At 47.0% G+C, this 19,566-nt stretch overlaps 1 protein-coding gene across 1 annotated transcript in view; it reads right to left on the reverse strand.

Moving 5' to 3' along the window:
• Window positions 1-19,566, reverse strand: part of Ptprj (protein tyrosine phosphatase receptor type J) — a 154,085-nt gene that overhangs the window by 22,894 nt on the left and 111,625 nt on the right. The window contains exons 2-10 of the mRNA XM_051144066.1: window positions 18,437-18,455; window positions 13,636-13,872; window positions 11,871-12,095; window positions 10,621-10,833; window positions 6,945-7,208; window positions 5,558-5,815; window positions 2,654-2,911; window positions 1,642-1,917; window positions 521-811 (exon numbers count right to left, since the gene is read on the reverse strand). Of these exons, the coding sequence (XP_051000023.1) occupies window positions 521-811; window positions 1,642-1,917; window positions 2,654-2,911; window positions 5,558-5,815; window positions 6,945-7,208; window positions 10,621-10,833; window positions 11,871-12,095; window positions 13,636-13,872; window positions 18,437-18,455 (2,041 nt within the window). The remainder of the gene's footprint in view (window positions 1-520; window positions 812-1,641; window positions 1,918-2,653; window positions 2,912-5,557; window positions 5,816-6,944; window positions 7,209-10,620; window positions 10,834-11,870; window positions 12,096-13,635; window positions 13,873-18,436; window positions 18,456-19,566) is intronic.

The following is a 19,566-nucleotide window of genomic DNA, read 5'->3' on the forward strand; positions in this document are numbered from 1 at the left end:
AAGTACAAATAAAAATGGTCAAATTGGGTTTCAGAGCCATCTTTCCAATACGGGAAGGAAGGAGGGAAGGAGCACACGTGTGCTGAGCGTGGCCAAGTACTGATGAGTGTCCAGCAGGACACAAGTTTCATTCCACTGTCCAGACTTAGTATATATTTGAACCTTTCTACATAAATGCCTTTCTCACATGCAATAAGGGAACTCCCTATTGTGAGAGAAGAGGAGGAGGAGGAGGAGGAGAACAGAAGGGGGAAGGTGGGGGGAGGGGACAGGAGGGGACAGGAAGGGAGGGGAGGGAATATGGCAGTGAGTTATTCTCACAGAACTACTCAGGATGTGAAACACACATCTCTCTTACTCAGCAATTTTAGGTTAGATATCTGCAGAATGAAGTAAGCATTCTGCTGATAAAAAAATACTTTAAGGGAAAGTAAACACCCTAAAAGTGTTCCTGGGCTGCACCTGCATGCTGCTGGGCCAGCCACTCCAGGGGTAGCCAGTTCCCCACCACAGGGCCCACCTGTGATGCCAGTGGTACAGGTGATCTGGGTAGGGGGTGCCATCTTTCCACATGACAAGGTGGCAATGCTGATGTTGTACGAGGTAGAAAATTTCAAATATGTGACTTCAGTCTCGCATTCTGTGCCACCCTCCGAAGTGCAGTTCTCCAGGTGTGTCCTATTGCCCCAGGCACCACTGCTGACTCCCAGGTCAAAGCCTGTGTTCATGCCAGGGGGGCAAGCCCACTTCAGAACCAGAGCTGGCTCCTTGGGGACCACTTCACAGCGGAAGGAGGTCACTGGCGCAGGGTCTGCAAAGCAAAGAACAGGGCAAGGTGAGGCTCAGGGTGAGCAGAGTTCAGTGCCCAGCTCTTGCTCCAGCGTGGGCTCTTGCTCACTCATGTGGGCTTTTCTCTTGCTTCAGGCTACAATTACAAACGAGGTCTCAGCAACACCACGGAAACAACCAAGTGCATACATAGAGCGGCAGGACAAAGCCACCTGAGCAAGAGTCACTCCAAGCCACAGAGATCTATAACCACATCCCAGGAAAGATCAGAGGCCAAGCACTGAGCTCCGATGCCTCCAGCCCCTCACAGTCCACCTCCTGTAGATCTACTCCCCCGACCCTGCCCTCCTGTAAATTCTCCAATCCTGTGTTCTCTCCAGCCTCAGGGCCTCTGCACCAGCTGCTCCTCTGCCCACATGCAGGGTCAAAACCCTGCGATGTTCATGTGGCTGGCTCATGACCCCCTCAGATCTACGCTCAGCCACCTTTTCATGGGCACCCTTGTATGACACCCCAGATTAAAAACACCACTTCCCCCTTCCCTGGTGTGCCCTCCTCCCTCTTCTTAGCCATAATCATCACCTAACTACTTGCTCGCTTTTATTTCTTATTTGTTTTGTTCAGCAGGATGAAAGTTCTAGAAACGCAGGAACCTAACATAGGCAAGTGTTCGACGAGCATGGTTCAGTGAAGCAACGCAATGGCATCAATATGTCTTTAATGAGCTGACAGGCTGTCTTGAAGTGTTCCGTGTCCATGACTGCCTACGGCGGGCAAGGTTGGGGAAAGTTGCCTGCGTGTGAATGCCACAAAGGGAAGAACAGGGCCCGTGAGGATCATGGGACTACTCACCCATACAGAACAGCTTCCTACCAACTCCCAGTGACACTGTATCATTCCCCACTTGTGCAAGGATCTCCACTGTGTACGAGACGCCAGGGATTAAGCCGGTGACATTCTCACAAGTGATTCCAGGGCCTGTCACTCTGGTTACACTGCTGACATCTCCAGTCTTTGAGATACGAAGGGTGTAGACATATGAAGGGGAGGACACATCCAAGCTCTTCCACCGGATGGTCGCCTTAGTGGTGGTGGTGTTTACTTCAATGTGGGACACACTGCTGGGCCCTTGGATTAAGAATAAACAAACAAACAAACAACATGAACCACTTTGAATTCCAGGCCTATTTTATTTACTCTATCTAAAAGCTGCCTGGTTTTTTTCAAGAAAGAATTAATACAATTAAGAAGTAAACCTTAAGAAGATAATTTCCTGAAAAGATAGAAAAGTATACATATTAAATCTGAAAAGAATTTAAAATGTTCAAGTTTCCTTTTAATATTTAATTATACATATTTTCCAATATATTATTGGGGGGGGAGGGAGAGAGAGTGCACTATAATTTCCAACTTCCTTTTGGAATCTGACCAGTAAAGAAGGCAAAGCAGAGGCTGCGCTACCTAACACTTCCACCATCCACCTGAACGCCGCAGAAGTATCTCTGTCACTGTCACAGAAGAGATCCTCCTCTGAGGGGATCTTCAGTGCTGGCAGGACAGCAGCTCTCTAGTCTACGCTTCTGAGGAGTGACCAGCAGGCACTACATCGTTCTCCGTTCTCATGGGATGTTACTTCATGCTTCTAGAGAACAGGTGTGTTCACACGGCTCCAGCCATAGTGCCCACAAGGGCAGCAAAGCTTTTGCTGGGGTTTTCAAGTTCAGCAGCTCCCACACCAACCTGAAACCCAGAGGCATAACCCACGCCCTCTCCATCAGTTACTGTACTTCCTCCACATGAGAGACAGGAAGCACCCTCTCTGGGCATTCCCCTCCCCCCACCCCACCCCCACCCCAAGACTCACGTGTGTACTGGGTAATGGAGTTGGAGTCGCCTTGGACCTGGTCTGCTTCTGGAGAGATCGTGACATTATATAAGGTGCCTGGGGTGAGGCCCTGCAGTATGATCGATTTCTGAGAACTGCTGGTCTTGTTGGAGCCATATTTAGACTCAAGAACTACATTGTAGGTGTATCCAGAAGCACTGTCTGTATTCTGCCACTCCAGTTGCATTTCAGTGGCGGTGACATTGACCACATGGATGTCAATCACAGCACTGGAGTCTAAACAGAGAGAGAAAAGTATCTAATCGTGATTCCAGCTTCATTTTAAAGTGTCTGTCAAAAAAACCAACTCTTTTGTTATCCAACTTTCCAATGAGGTCAGGCGCCATGCACAAGGGCTAGCCTGGGCTCAGAGTGAACCCTGCCTCGAAAAATAAAAAAAAATAATAAATTAATTAATTAAAAATAAAAATAAATCTCCAGTGAGCTCACAAAGGCCAAACTGTCTGTGTACCCATGAAGACCAGAAGATCGTCTGAACGGGAGGTCAAGGGTGGCTGTGAGCATGCAAGGTGGAAGAAATCAAATCCAAATCCTCCGGGAGATCATTCAGTTCTCTCAACTACTAGCTAGTCTTTTCTCCAGCCCCACCTTCCATTTCTTACTCAAAACTGGGATTCTGATATATTTGACCTGTGGCAATTCCTCAAGCTTTGTACTGAGGAAGGGCACACCTCCTGCACCTATCCTGTGTCTCAGTACGGAGCATGCTGAAGTCAAACGTGTGGAGCATCTATCGGCCCAATAGCATCTATGCAGCTGCAGCAGGTGGGTTTCAAGTCCAAAGTCAGCTTGAGCTCCACAGCATGACCCATCTAGACCAATAGTGTGTTGGTCTGTTTGTTTGCTTGTTTGTTTGTTTGTTTGTTTTTCATCATTCACTCAAAAGAACACGCATTTCGTATGAACTGCCTGACACACTGAAGGGGAAAACCAGAAGGAAAATTAGGGAAGAGCTGTATAAACCGTGATAATAGTTACATGAGCCCTTTCCCTAAAAGCAGGAAAGTCATGCTAACTATAGGGAGGGTCACTATATATGCAGAGCAAAACACTCAAGTATAAAATAAAATTAGTTGTATAATTATGACAGTGATATGAACAAAGGGAAGAGCTGTGGACCCAGACGAGGAAGGAATTGAATCAGAAGAGAATATTTAAGAGTTATATACGTTCTCTTCCCCTTTAGCGTGGTAAATACACACAACATACTATTTACCATTGGCCATCTGTTAATGTGCATTTTGGTGGTGCCAAATATATCACTAGTATTGTACAAACATTACCAATATTGCACTCAAAATGTTTTCATCATTTCTCAATGTAAAATCTGTACCTGCTTATCACTACCTTCCTAGTAGTGATTCCATCCACCCGAGTTCCTCTCTGTCACTCTCTGTCACTGTGAGCCCGCCTATTCTAGGCACTTTGTATAAATGGAAGCCTAACTACTTGTCTTTGAAGGTATGGTGACACACAGAGGAAGGAGGATCTCTGTAAATTTGAGACAACCTGTTCTATATAATGAGTTCCAGGCCAGCTAGGGCTACATAATGAGACCTTGTTGCTAAAAATAATAATAAAACAAACAAAACAATTTTTCTATGTGTGACTTATTTCACCTTGTAAAATATTCTTTGTGTGACTTGCTTCACTTTACCAGATATAGCTACACTGCAGCATACATGAGGATTTCACTCCAGATGGCAGAATAATATTCTATTGTGTAGACTATAGAGAAAACCGTATTTTGTCTATGTGTACGCCAATGGATACTGGGTGGTTTCTACCTTTGGGCCTCTGTGAATGAACACCAGAGTGCAAACAGCTGTCTGAGGCCCTCCCTGCTTTTCAGTTCTCTCTGACAGGCACCAGGAGATCACAAGGTATTTGCTTCACTTTGTCAAGACCGCCTTTAGTGCTGTTCAGCTATGTCCCAAGCAATGACGACAATTATTCATTAGTGGACAGCAACTGTCTGCGGCCTCACACCTCCCCTTCTTGCCACCCATTCTAAGGAACCTACTTTTAGGCCACATACAAATACAAGGCTGATTTTAAGTTATCCCGTAAAATAAATATTGCCAGATATGTTGGCACACACTTTTAATCTAACACTTGGGAAGCAGAAGCAGGTTCATTTCTGTGAAAACCCAAGTGGGTCTACAAAGGCTATGAGTTCCAGGCCAGCCAGGGCTATATAGTGAAACCTTGTTTCAAAAGTGAGTAAGAAAATAATGAATAAACAAGCAGAATAGAGTAACTCACACTGACAGGGGGAAATAAGAGGAGAAAGCAGAGCATAACACCATACATGAACAAAGACAGCAAGGTTTGTAAAAGGTTAGGTATGTCTGTTTGTATACATCTTACAATAGGGTCTGGGAGCTAGCTATGGTAGCATGCAACCCTAATCTCAGCATTTGTGAGGTAGATGAGTTCAAGGCCAACCTTAGTCACAAAGTAAGTTAGAGTGCTACATGAGACCTTATCTCAAAAGGGGGAGGAGGGCTGGCAAAGGTGGCTCAGTGAGTAAAAGCACTTGCCACATAAGCCTGACGACCTAAGTTCGATTCCCAGAACCCACAGTGGAAGGAAAGAACCAACTCCCAAAATTATCCTCTGAATCTACACACACACACACACACACACACACGCACACACAGTGTAGCACCTAATTATGGTTTTACGTGTGATTTTTTTTTTTTTATTTAGCTTGACTTTATTTTTGTATGGTTGATATGCACCACAACGGTGAAATATTTTAAGATTCTTTTTCATAAAAAGAAAAATAATATTTGTAAACCAAGACATCTATAAGTTATGCTGGTTTCCTATAAGAAACGTCAAGGTCAGGATACTTACTAGTGGTACCATCAACTCTTCCGGATGGCCCTTTAATCCCACCTGGCCCTTGTGGAAATATTTCAAAATGATAACTGGTTCCAGGCATTAAGTCTTCAACGACAAAGCTCTGGCTTGTGGTTGTAACATTTCGACTCTTCTCCTCTCCATCCTTCGTGATGAAAATCTCAAACGACTCTGAGTCATTGCTTCTCCAAGCCAAACCAATCTCCCTCGTGCTGACACTTATCACTCGGAAGTCAGAAACTGGACCGGGGGCTGTGGACGACAGGGAGTAAGGTTAGATGAAGAATGCCCATCCCCAGGCAGGGTACAGTAGTGGTATAGCCCACAATACCAGAACTTGAGCAGCTCTCACCTGCAGGACCCCATCTGAGACCAGCCCGGGATGCTCAATGAAAGCTTGTCTCAAAAACAGAAGTATGTAAAGTCTGTCTCCAGAAGACAGGACAGCCAACCCTCATAAAGCACTTCCTTTTGTTCTGCTCCATAGCGAAAACTTCAATACAAGCCCCTTTAAAAAACCGGCGCTTTGGGCTAGATCACTCGGCCCAAGAGTGCAGACAACCATGCCAGTCACCCACAAGCTGGGCAAGGCGGTAAGGATCCCCAGGCTCTGGAGGAGGGTACTGGTCGTGGCTGGCTGCTTTATCTTGAGCACGTTACTCAGCCTGCCCACATCACCTCAGGCATGGTTTCCCTTCTGTAAACTAAAGCTAACGCCAGCCATACCACCAGGATGCCCTAGCACTCAATGACACAGTGCAAAAACAGCACATCATAAGCCACTGAGCGTGAGGTTAGGGTCAACCAATGATCGCCGCCGTCATTACGTCTCACACCCGGAAGGGCAGCCATGTGCAATCCTAGGCATGTGACAGACAAGACAGGACAGGACAGGACAGGACAGGACTGAGCTTCCTTGTCTTGTATCTATACCTGGCACATGGTACACCACAAGAAAGGTGAGCCATAGAGTGCTGGTTAGTTTTTATTACTAACTTGCCAACAACCTAGAGTCTCCTGGGAAAAGAAAACGCCACTGGCATAATTGCCTAGACTGGATTGTTCTATGGCATGTCTGTGAGTCAAGGTCTTGAACGATGATTGAAACAGGTAGGCCCCACCCACTGTATCTAGGCAGGTGGGCCTGGGCTGTTTAAGAAAACCAGCTGAGCTGAGCACAAGCCAGAAAGCCAGCCAATAAGCTATGTGCCTTCACGGCTTCTGCTTCTGCTCCCGCCCTGGCTTCCTTAAGTGATGGGCTGTTTGCTACCCGGAAGTGCAAGCGGACATAAACTGTCTCTTGCCCCGGGTTTCTTTGGTCACAGAGCTTACCACAACCACAGATAAGCAAACTAGACCACACAGCAAGGAGCAAACTCACAAGTGTACACTTGGAGGAAGGCTGGTGTGCCCTCGGTGTGACCCAGGGAAGGACGAATTGTGACGTTGTACAGTGTGCTGGAGGTCAGCCCATGGATGATGGCCTCAGTCTCATTGACAGTCTGGTTGGTGGAATAGGTCCCGTCAGCCATTTGTATGTTGCAGGTGTAGGAAGCAGATGAGCCGTTATAGTTGCTTTCCCAAGTCAGGGTCATGCTTGTGGCGCTGACGTTCACAGGTCTGATGCCAAAAACCTGGATAGGATCTTTGAAAACACAAGAGAAGTGAAAAATAATCAGAATGGTCAATCAGAAGGAAAGAAAGTATCATCAGACTTCTCGTCAGTCCAGAGGAACCCATTTAGGGGCTGGTCACCCTCACCATTAGCTCACCATGACCAGAAATGTATGTGGGCCTCACCAAAGTCAGGCATCAGTGAGGACACAGCCTGGCCAAGTGCGCCTCACAGGTGTTCCATGTTCAGTTTCTGAGCAGACCTTAGACTTCAGATCAAGCAAGAGCATGGACTTTCACATGTACTGCAGGGGAGGAGGAGGCAGAGCCAGAAAAGTCCTCAAGTTGGGAGGGGGGTGTGCAGAGCCAGAAAAGTCCTCAAGTACAGACCTACCCAAGAACAGACACTTCACATCATGAATTAAAGGCCTCACACCTGAACAGAGAGCACTGGATTCTAAGGCGAGCTGGAATTTGCCAGCCAGGTAGATCTTAGGAAAGCCATTAAATTACTTTCTTATCTGTGAGACAGAGTAACCCACCCTAACCTTACAGAAAGACGTGAGAACACTAGACACCCCCCAGTTATCTACTCTCCCAACCGTCCTGTCTCCTGCCTACCCTGTGCCCCAGGAGGCTGCACCTTGCATGTGACATCACTGGGGACCATCTACACAGCCTGTGAGCACGCTATATCATTGAGTGGCATGGGTGAGAGGCTGCGGACTGGCTAGCAGAAACAATCAGCCTTACATCCCACGTCTTCTGCTTTCACCAGGCTCCAGAAAAACTATCTCCTCCCTGACTTCAGCTCTGGGGGGTAGCTTTCTACTACCCACTAGTTTGGGCCCTAAATGTACTGAGAGTTTCCTTAATCCTGACCCACCTAACCAAGTCACTTGATAAATACCAGATGCTGTGTGTGTGTGTGTGTGCGCGCGCATGTATGTGTACATGTGTATGTATACATGTTTAATATATTTGTGTATGAATGTATATATGTACATAGCATACATAGCATATATATGATATGTATGTGTGTGTGTGTGTGTGTGTGTGTGTGTGTGTGTGTGTGTGTGTGTGTATCATACTCACCTGTTAAGATCCTAACTGCTAACTTAATGATGTTTGAAGGTGAGCTTTAGGAAGGTGACGAACCCTGAGGGTGGGAAGAACATCATGAGTGGGGCCAGTGCCATTGTTAAGAGGCCCAAAAGCAACTCGTCTGTACTGTGTGATATAAGGAAGGGGACCCACAACCGGACACCAGCCATCTCTAGCACTTGGCTTCAAACGCCTAGACCCCAGAGCTGTGAAAAGTAAACGTTTGCCATGTAAGCGGTCCCGTCTGTGGTAATTTGTCACATCAGCCAAAACTAACACATAGGTATAAAACACAAACACCATATGAAGAACACACGGCTCCCGTATTTATCAAGTCAACAGAATCCGGGATATGTATGCATCCAAACCAACAGCCTACAATTCAACCACAATCACTTTACTTTATCTCAAGGCGTCCAGAACCCAACCACATGACTCCTCTTAGCAAATCAGGCAGATGTCCCCTCCTCTGGATGGACCCAGCTCAGGAGGCACGGTAAGGGACACCAGGACTAGGTATGGACCCCGTCCGCCCTCTTAATGCAAGGGTCTCATGTGTAGGACAACCCACCTCCAATAACAGCACCATGAGGAACCCAGCCTCGTCAGCCTGAGTCTTCACGTGCTCCTGTCACTAGATCAAGAAGGTGAAGCAGGCGCTAGAGAAACCTCTCTCCTGCCCACCAACAGGCTGTCATTTTCCAGAAGTGGAAAGAAGAAAGACATAGGTCACTCACTCCTCCTCCAGCACGCATGCTGAGGGAAACTGTCATTCCTTACAGGCACGGCTCGTAACCAACACCTTCCCCTTATTTTTTTCTCAGCCTGTAGAAATCACACCGCCTCGCCAGCCGAAGTATTCCATTCCTTCCTCCCTTCCCCACTCCTAAAAGAGGGAAGAAGCTTGAGACGCTCATGCAGGGCCTCTCTAGGAGTTACACTAAACCTTCCAGAACCGCCAGGACCTTCAAGATGTCCTCCAAAGTCCCCTGCCTCATCCCAGGCTCCAGTCCCCATGTTCCAACACCTGACTCCTGGCTGGCCCTCCCGGCTGGCCCTCCCGGCTGGCCCTCCCGGCTGGCCCTCCCGGCTGGCCCTCCCGGCTGGCCCTCCCGGCTGGCCCTCCCGGCTGGCCCTCCCGGCTGGCCCTCCCGGCTGGCCCTCCCGGCTGGCCCTCCCGGCTGGCCCTCCCGGCTGGCCCTCCCGGCTGGCCCTCCCAGCTGGATCCTGCCTGGGGCTTCTTGCTGCTCTGAGCCATCTGTCACAGCACACACAGCCATTCTTCCGAACACTGTCACACCCAGCCATGGGGACTCATAGCCCTCTGTTATCTTTTATAAATATCTGGATAAAAGAGCTTTTTATATAGAGTCATAAAGCTGTCAAAGCCCCTCGGGTGCATCTCCTTGCTACCATTCCCTTGCCAGACACCCCAGGGCTGTCATCTGAATTTCTGAACAGAACACTTCCCCAACTGAAATGTCCTTTCTCCCCCCACTCGCCTTCCAAGCCATCTCCACATATGCAAAACCTACCACCCTTCAGAGCAACTTCAAAGCCTCCCTGGAAGAGACCCAGCTTCAGGACTGGATGTTAGAATCACACTCTCACCTCACAATGTCCGTAGCATTTAGTGGGCAGCAGCCAAGTACCACCTGTGCAGCAGCCCCACCGGCTTCAAGCAGTACCCAGCATTCCCGGTGGGAGAAACGGCTAGTCACCCACACGAGAGCCAAGGGACAGCCATTAATCAGGCAGATACACAGCATCTACCTTGGGACTGTGAATTCCAGGGCATCACCAGATCTAGGATGGCCCAGCATGTCTGGTTTCTGTTCTTGTTCCTTTAGCCTTGGCCCTCACTCCCTCAGGTCTGTTGACCCAGGAGAGTCTTTCAAAATATTTTTTGCTAAGACACCCCAAGCCAGTGCACACCGAGTCCCTGAGAGCTGCGAAGCTGCGGTATCTGTTCTTGAGCTCAAAAGGTCCAAGGTGCAGATAGTTCCATACGCGTTAATCTCAACACCCCCCCCCCCACCGCAAGCCACCCCACCCCCATCTAAGACCAGGAGCCTCCATGAGGACAAAGCTGGAACAGGAGCAGCCAGGATGGGACTAAATGGCTGGGAAGTAGGCCAGGTCAGCACAGTTGGGCTAGAATAGATGAGAACCTGCCCAGCTAGAGCACTTGGGTCTCCGTGTCGTTATTTGGAAGCTAACGGGGGTATTAGGAAAGCCCATAATTTTACCAGAACTAGCTGCTAACTAAAAAGTAATTCAGATACAGAATTGCAAAAGATAAAACTCGGGCTCAAGCCATTTCACAAAACCCAACCTACTTGTTTTAAACACACTGTTCCCAGGCTGCCCTTCTGTGCCATCTGCCGCCTGTGAATAAACAGTGGCGGTGTACTGAGTACCAGGCTTTAGCCCAGTGAGCAAGACCTCTGTGAAGAAGAAATCCTGGGCAGAGGGTGGGTCTGCGGAGGCAACAGAGTTCGTGTGTAGTTGGAACTGGTTGGCCACCAGTCTTCTCTCAGTGCCATTGGCATCTGCATCAAACACAAGAGGCAAGGACATTAGCAACAAAACGCATCCCCCACTTTTCATCATCCCATCCCATAGGATGACACATCCAACCGGGCCCACAGTTGGTAACTCCATAAATATCTGTACTCTGCCTCCTCCTGAGAAAGAGCTGGTTCCCTGAAAAGAACCAGATATCTTACTTTGTACTGTTACTCCGGAAACTCAGCAGAGATTTTGTAGTTCTCCTTAAACTCTGGTATATGGGACCACTCTCCATGCTGTGGGAGGTTATCTTCTGCCATCTCGGATGCTTTCCCACAAACTGCTCAATAACTCTACTCAGGAATGGTTTCCCAGGACTACACCCCAGACAGTGGCAGAAACAGCAGAGGATGAGATCGGAATAGCTCATGACCATTTCTCCTTGAACTATGTATGTAGAGGGGCCTCCCTGAGGCCTCACGTACAGACCACAGCACGAGGAAGAGACGAGAGTGGCCTGTCTCTTGAAGGCCTCACTACCTGTCATGGGGCCACAAATTATCTCTAACTCTTAGCACTGAACATCTGGCTTCTGATTCTAATATTCAATTTGTATCTCTGTTTCCTTGGTTAAAATGGTGATGATGCCTCTGTCCTTCTTTGTTTCACAGTTACCAGAGGAATCCACTGAAAATGCTAGGTAGTCTACAAATGAGTCCTCCAAAGAAAGCACAAAAGACACCTGCTGGGTGTGCTGACTAAGGATCCCTGTTCTCAAAGGTTGGCCACCCACAGGTTAACACCTATTACCTGCTCATCTGAGATGAAAAGTGAAAAGTCCTATCTACTTTCATAAATTCCAAATCGGAAAGTTTGAAGCCTGGCCACCAGGCCGAGCCCTGTGTTCACTTGTAAAATATGAGCTCTCTTCCTTCTTCATTAAGGTATGAGAACAGACTGCACTGTGGCAGAAAAGCCCTCCAGCAATTCTAAAACCCTACACAAATGAATAGACAGTACTTTTAAAAGCAACAAAGTGATAAAATCAAAACCTGATACACAATTTTGTAAAACTTACCCAAGAGATCTTTTGCAACCAGGGAGTCATTATGTGTCTCGTTCCATTCCAGGAGACTCCAAGTTTTATGGTCCCCGGGCTTCAAGCCTGAAATATTGACTGATAAATGTGGAGTCACTTCAAGAAGCATCCGGTAGGAGGCAGTGCCATTTGCACCTCTCCAGGTGAGAACAGCGTATGTTGTTGCCTTAGAGACAACACGAAGGTCAGACACTGGCCAAGGCTCTGTTTCAAAAACACAGAGTGGGTATTAGTGGGCAAGGCATGTGCAGTTGTCTTTCCTTAGGCCACCTGCCTTCAACGTGACCCACCAAAAGCATCTCATTCACATCAGAGTCTAAACATCCTCATGGCATCACAGGGGCAGGGGACAAACACTACCCGAAAACACAAAAAGGAAGAAACCTTAAAACCAAAACTGCTTACAATCTGTGTTACTGTTCAAGGCTAACTCCAACAAGAATTTGAAATTCTTCATTAAGATACCTTTCTACACAGTGCCATTTAAGTATGTTTATTCTAAACATTGAAAGTAAAGCATCAAAAAAAAAAAAAAAAAGACTGTTTCTAAGTCTAGAAGTCTTCATTCAAAATAACGCAAACTGTATCATTTTATAAGGCCCTGACACTCTAAGCAAGGACACATCCCTACACCCCAATGTTAATAAGACTTTTCTAAAAGGCATGGCCAGGCCCTTCCATCACCTCATTTGCCTGATGGTACTATAAATTAAACCATTCCGTCTAAAAGGACATACACTGCCTTCCAATTTTGCAACTTTTTTATTGCTTGATTTGTTGGTTTCACTATGTAGCCCAGGCTGGGCTCAAACTTGCAACAATCTTCCCACCACTGCCTCATGAGTACTAGAATTGGAAGCATGTCTCACCACACCCGGCATCACTCCCTTTACTTTGTGCTCTAAGAAGAGGGAGATGGGGAGGCAGGATGACTGGGCTCAAGAACACACACTTCTGGTGTGTGCAGTGAGGAGGCCAGCACGGGGATGAGCACATACAGGCAAAGGTGGTGGTGTTGCAGTTAGAACCCTGTCTGAGGTCTCCAGGGGGCTGCCCGAAAAGGCGCTTGCCCAAACGATTCGAAGACAGCCTCCAGCTCTGAAGTGAGGTGACTGATGAGATGCAAAGCTTTCTAAATCAGGTCACTGTGGGTTGTTGGTTGGTTCCGTGGTTGACCTGGGATTACAGGGAGGCCTTCATGGGCACCAGCATTTACTAGGTGGGTGCTGAGGGTCCAAACTCTGGTTCTCACACTTGCACCACAGCATTTACGTACTGAACCATCTCTCCAGCCCCAGCTGTGTTTGTATGTGTGTTGTTGGCACTGGAAGTTGAACCAGGGTCTCACGCATACTAGTCAAGCACTGTACTGCTGAGCTACATCCCCCCACTCTCTTTGTCTTTATTACTAAAGAATGTATTGCCAATAAACTATATAGTTTAATGAATCTTTGTGGCTCCATGGATTTCAAGTACTCTGGTGGCTAGACTCGGGCTCTCCAGGGTCTAGTTCCATCAGCTGATGCCCAGTACTAAGGGATCTTAGAAGGAACTTGACTTCTCACATCGGTTTTCACCTTCAGCCTTCAGGCTTTATGAAGACAAAATAATGCTTTTTGTACAGTGTCTAGTGTGATCTTTTCCACAGAGCCCTGTCCTATAGGCTCCAAAGTGGGTGAAGACTCTCCTCACCAGCCACGTCACTGTTCCTATAGCCGCCAGCCCTGTTTACCTCATCCCTTACCTGTTGTGACATATTTTTCTGTGGCCTTTCCCAAAGTCCCGTTGATGGAGAATGTATAGGAAGTAGCTGGACTTAAGCCTGTGATGTTACATGATGTTTGGTTTTGGACAATAAAAACCTGTGGCTCCTCTTCCGTCGCATTCACTAAGCTACAAGTGTACTCCATAGCACCCAGGTCACTGTGATTCCATGTTAATACCACATTGGTTGGGCTGACAACAGCTTCAATGGTTAGGGCTATTTACATGGAGAGAGGGGGTGGAGGAGAGAAAGAGAGATTGAGATTTATCTCATGTAAAAAAATGTAAGAATAAAGCCCACCTTGTATGACTAGTTTTCATATTTCCCTTGCCTTGCCTCTTTGACTTCCCTGAAACAAAATACATCCAATACACATGCACCCATGCACAAGTATGTGTTCTTGAAACTGAAGACAAAACAAACAGAAGTTGGCCATACCGACTGTGGGTTTAACACTGAGTTAAGTCTTGACATAAGCTGACACAAAGAGACTGGAATGCAAAACAAGTCTTGGAGAACTACCCATAAAAAGAAAAACCTGTTCTACCCACTGAATGGGTGACTTGGTGAGAGCCCCTTACAACCACTTCATTTGAACTCTACCATGCCACGCCAAGGATTAATTAAGCCATCAGGACAACATAGACAAGATCAGTCCATTAAGATACTTCAGTGCTACTTGCCCCTGGCCATACAATTGCATTCAAAATCATCTCAACTCTCAGAGCATCAGCCTCATCCCATGTACAACGGCAGGTGTGTGAGACCCCAATCCCACGGAAGCCGCATGGTTATTCACAGTAATACTAGCAAGTGAGTGGACTCTGTTAAGTTCGGGATTGAAGAGCAATGCCAGGAGTAGGAAAAGACAAGGCAAGCCCTTCTTCTCAAGGTGCCAGAAACTGCAGGTAACAGTCTCCCCAGCATGAACTAGGTGGTGTGCCTCACCCGGCTCCAAGGAACTGCAGTTATCCAGTTCATAGAAGGGGTAGAGGGTGGGGTGAGGACCAGGAGAAACAGAATACTCAGGAATAATCATGTGAGCCCCTTCAGGCATGTGTTTCTTCTATAAAGCAGCAAGTTCACATATTACTGGGTGCTGTCATTTATAATCAAAGACAATGGTGATGAAAGAAAAAACGGCAACAGCTACCGCAGAGGATGTAGCAAAGTCCTGGTGGGCAGTTAGCAACGCCCCAGTTAACCAGTGTCCAGCCGCGGAACGAGCACTTATCTACTCATCTCAGCTGCCGGAGGGTGGCCGTGCCGGAGGATAGCCGTGCCGGAGGGTGGCCGTGCCGGAGGGTAGCCGTGCCGGAGGATGGTGAAAAGACATGCTGAGAGCTGACTCTTTTTTTATTACTCATGCAGAGAATCTGCGCAACACGGGGAAACAGGTTCCTACGTGTCAATAGTCATGGAGGGAGTACTTTTTTTTTTTTAATTTTACTAAATCTCTCCTCTCCATTTACTGTAGTAATACTATGGATTTTGTCCTTTCTACTCATCCAATGTATCACACATGCTCGTTCGCACATGCAGAACCATCCTTAGATCCTTGGGGTGAATCTGACGTGAGCACACTCGACAGTCTTCAGGGTGCTGTTGAATTGGGGTTTATGATCCTTTAAGGAGATACTGACAAAGTCATTTATTAATATAACCCTCCCTCTTAGAACCGCTCTTTGCTATACCCCATGTGTCTTGGAATACAGCTTTTCCATTCTTTCTCAAATGTTTTCATTCCTTTTCTTTTCCCTTGCATTGCTAGTTATCTGAGAGTGTGTTGCTAGTTTCCAAATTATGCGCAGTTCTCAGAGTTCTTACAAACTGCCAGCTAGTTCTACCTGATTGTGAGAGACCCCTGCGGCCCTCTCAGAATTCTCACGCTCCTGAGATGTACTGTGTGGCCTAAGATGGGCCCGTCCCAGGCACTGCTCCATCTATAAGGGAGAAGGATGCATTTTTGTAGCTACTGGAGGAAATACCTGGACGTGCCCCTTAGGTCTCTTCGGTACAGACTATAATTGGAACTCAGTCCTTCTTTTCTACTTCAGTACTGCAGTTGGCTAAAATTGGGGTTCACAAGTCAGGACATACCCTTCTGAATGTGATGGAAACACCTCAACTACTCACCCTGCTGCCTGTCACAGGGGGTGATTCATCTACATCCTTAATCCAAAAATCAGTTCCCCTAAATTCCACTCTCTATATGTTATGGGCTAAATTGTGTCATCCTCAAGATCCATATATTAAAGTACTAAGCACCAGTACCTCCAAATGTGCGGGTACTTGCAAGGCAGTATGTCAGGAGATTAAATTCAAATGGAGTCATGAGGGTGGGGTCTCTTCCCCCCCCCCAAAAAAAACTGTTGTCCTTGTAAGGAGAGCAGATTAGTGCCTAGACACAGGGGCTGGAGGCAGCCCCATGATGACCCAGAGAGAAGACAGCCACCTGTGTGCCAAGAAAAGCTCCTGAACTGTGAGAAAATAAAATACATAGGTGACCATGATTGAGGCCCCAGCACACTAACACGGAGCCCTTCCAGTGGATCTGGGTGTCTTCAGTTTGGGGTGGGGAGTGGGGAACCTTCTGGAATAGCTCTGGGGTTTTGCTCCTTGTCACTGGAGCACTGATAACAGTCCTCCCTCGGAGCAGGACTGCACCAGAGAGGTGCAATTCTAAGAGCCAGTCACCTACCAACTTCTCTACCAGGGAATTTGTGGGAGAGCCGATGCCTGTGTGGCTGTGTGCTTCCTACAGCTTTGCATAATTACTGTTATTAATGAAGATCTGCCTTTTAGAAAGAGTCAGTGAGATCTGCCCCCTTTGTAAAACACTGTGAGTTCAATCTAATCATTTTATCTCAACAATTCCTAGGCTTCTGGGGTTTGTTCTGTTTTGTTGTTTTTTTGTTTTTGTTTTGTTTTGCTTTGTTTTGATTGGTTGGTTGGTTTGCTTTAGCTGGAAAAGGAGGGGGGAAATGTTCCTGAATTTTAGGGACAAACATAAGCTATCGATTTCCCCCCAAAAGTATACAATTTTTTAAATGCTAACTACTGTTATCACTATAGTATATTAACATTATAGTACAATGTTTTTGTAAATTGGTCATTTCACTGTGTCCCCAGAAGGCCCAAACTCCTTAGCTCAAGAGAATCTCCTGATGTAGCTTCCCAAGGAACTGGGGCCACAGGACTACGCCACCACCACTCAGCCCAGAAAACAGAATTTTTATCATGGTGGTTAGACAACTAACTGAATTTTCCTTTCACTTACTGTTTCTATCTTCATTTCATTCCTAAGGAATAATGGAAAGTAAGTGGGTTTTGTTGTTGTTGTTGTTTGTTTTTTAAATTTTATTTGTTTCTATGTGTGTTGGTATTCTGCCTGCATGTCTGTGCAGGGGTGCCTGGTCCTTTGAAACTCGAGTTACAGACAGTTGTGAGCTACCATGTGGTTGCTGGGAATTGAACTCAGATCCTCTTGAAGAGCAGCCAGTGCTCTTAACTGCTAAGCCATCTCTCCAGCCCTGTAAGTAGGTGTTTTTCTTCTTCTTCTTCTTCTTCTTCTTCTTCTTCTTCTTCTTCTTCTTCTTCTTCTTCTTCTTCTTCTTCTTCTTCTTCTTCTCCTCCTTCTTCTTCTTCCTCTTCTTCTTCTTCATTAATTTATTTGTTCGTTTTACATCCCAACTGAAACCCCACTCCCTCCTCTCCTCCCAGTACACCCTCCCACTCCCCAACTCCCAGGTATCCACCGCACCACCCCAACACACACACACACACACACACACACACACACCCTCCCACCCCACCACATCAATTCGCATCAGGACTAAGCACCTCCCCTTTCACTGAGGAAGACAAGGCAGCCCTGCTAGAGAAACAGGATCCAGAGGGAGGCAACAGAGTCCAAGTCAGACCCATCCCTGGCTCCAATTATTAGGAGACCCACTTGAGGACCAAGCAACCTATCACCTTCATGTGTGTAAGGGGCCTAGGACCAGTCCACGCATGTTCTTTGGTTGGTGGTTCAGTCTCTAAGAGCCCCATGGGCCCAGATTAGTTGGCTATGTAGGTCTTCGTGTGGTGCCCTTGACCCCTCCATCTCCCTCAGTCCTTCCCCTAACTCTTCCAGGGGACTCCCTGAGTTCCACCTAATGTTTGGCTGTGGGTTTCTGCATCTGTTTCCATTATCTGCTGGATGGGGCCTCTCAGAGGGCAGTTATGCTACGTTCCCATCTGCAAGGACAGCAGAGTATCACTAATAGCTGTGTCTCTTCCATGGGGTAGGTCTCAGGGTAGGCCAGTCACTGGGTAGCCACTCCCTCAATCCCTCTTCTATCTTTTATCCCTGCACATCTTGTAGGCAGGACAAATTTTGGGTCGAAGGTTTTGTGGGTGCGTTGGTGTCCCTCTCCCTCCACTGGAAGTCCTACCTGGCTATGGGATGCGGCCACTTCCGTCTTAGTATCCCCCACTGCTAGAAGTCTCAGTTAGGGTCACCCTCAAATCTTCCCAGGAGCCCCCCCATCCCAGGTCTCCAGCTTGTCCCAGAGATGCCCCAACCCCAATTTCTCTTCTCTCTCCCAGCCCTCTACCCCTCCCCCATCCTTACTCTCCCCACACTTGGTTTCCCCGAACCCATTCTCCAGCATGCAACACCACAACCTACATTGTTTTCCTGTGATTTTTTTTCCATGTTTGCCATTAATGTAGTTCTGTGTCCACTAGGGGACAGTAGCAAACACACAATAACGGAAAAAAGCAAGGTACTCACCCGCACCTGCGCACAGGACCTGCAACAGAAAAGAAAAGGGAAGTCAGCAGATTCATTCAGCCGTGGAAATGCAAATCAGACACACACATACGGCGGTTGAGGACTTAATATTGGGGGTGGAATAGTGTGTGGAAGACTGATGGCCATGGTTAGGGTGTCTTGGAGCTTTAAATGCGGGGAAAGCACCCGTCAACTACAAAGGATTAGCTGGGCTTTAGGGAGGCCATGGGGCTGCTGACTACATAAACCCAGTGTTTCTCACAGCTCCATAAGCCCTCCAAGCCCCTGAGAGGTGAACTGAGGCAGGAGGATGCAAAAGCAAAGTTCAAGATTTTTCTTGGCTAAAACAAAAGAAAATGGAGACCAGAGGCTCTTCCCCATAACCAAGTCTAGTGTACTGTTAAAGCCGTGCTTGAAGTGGAAAGTCAGTCGGTTTGGGATCTTTCATTATACAAAAATTCGCCTTCTTTGGTCTATTGGTGGAGGGCAGACAGTATTTAATTATCTGGTAGGCAGCTCTGAGAAGGAGTGAAATTCAAAGCCCCATAAATTTAGTTGACAAAGTCAATCTTCTGTTTGGGGAAGAGATAGTTCCTTCGGTGGTATTCATTATCATCCATACCATAAACTATTTCACCAAAGCCTAATGCAATTTGAGGCTCCATGTTCCATTGTTTCTTAAATATATGTTTTTGGTAATTGGCATTTCCAAAGTACAGTGACTGTGAAAAAAAAATAATCAAAAGAAGAAGAAGAAAAAGAAAAGACCTACAACTTGCCAACATAACTACACAGCAGGCTCCTCTAGTCTTGGTGATACTCTGCATTCTTGAAGCTGATTTACCCTCAGAACTTTTACACATTTATTACCTCTTGCAAAAAACACACTATCCCAAAACTAACTAACTTACTTCCTTCCTAGGGCGTGTCCAAAATGCTACCCCTTCACTAACCACCCAAGAAAAATCACCACCCTTGTCTCTATCACAACTATCTCCTCCACATGAGAAAAAAACGCAGCGCAAATAGTAGGTGCTCAATAAGTGCCACAGAAAAAAACAAATTTGCTGAGGAGGAAGAAAAGAGCCGCCAAGGTCCCCACTCCACCCCCGCAAGGTTTCCATTGCCTT

The sequence above is a fragment of the Acomys russatus genome, chromosome 4 (assembly GCF_903995435.1).
Source record: "Acomys russatus chromosome 4, mAcoRus1.1, whole genome shotgun sequence".
NCBI classification, from domain to species: Eukaryota; Metazoa; Chordata; class Mammalia; order Rodentia; family Muridae; genus Acomys; species Acomys russatus.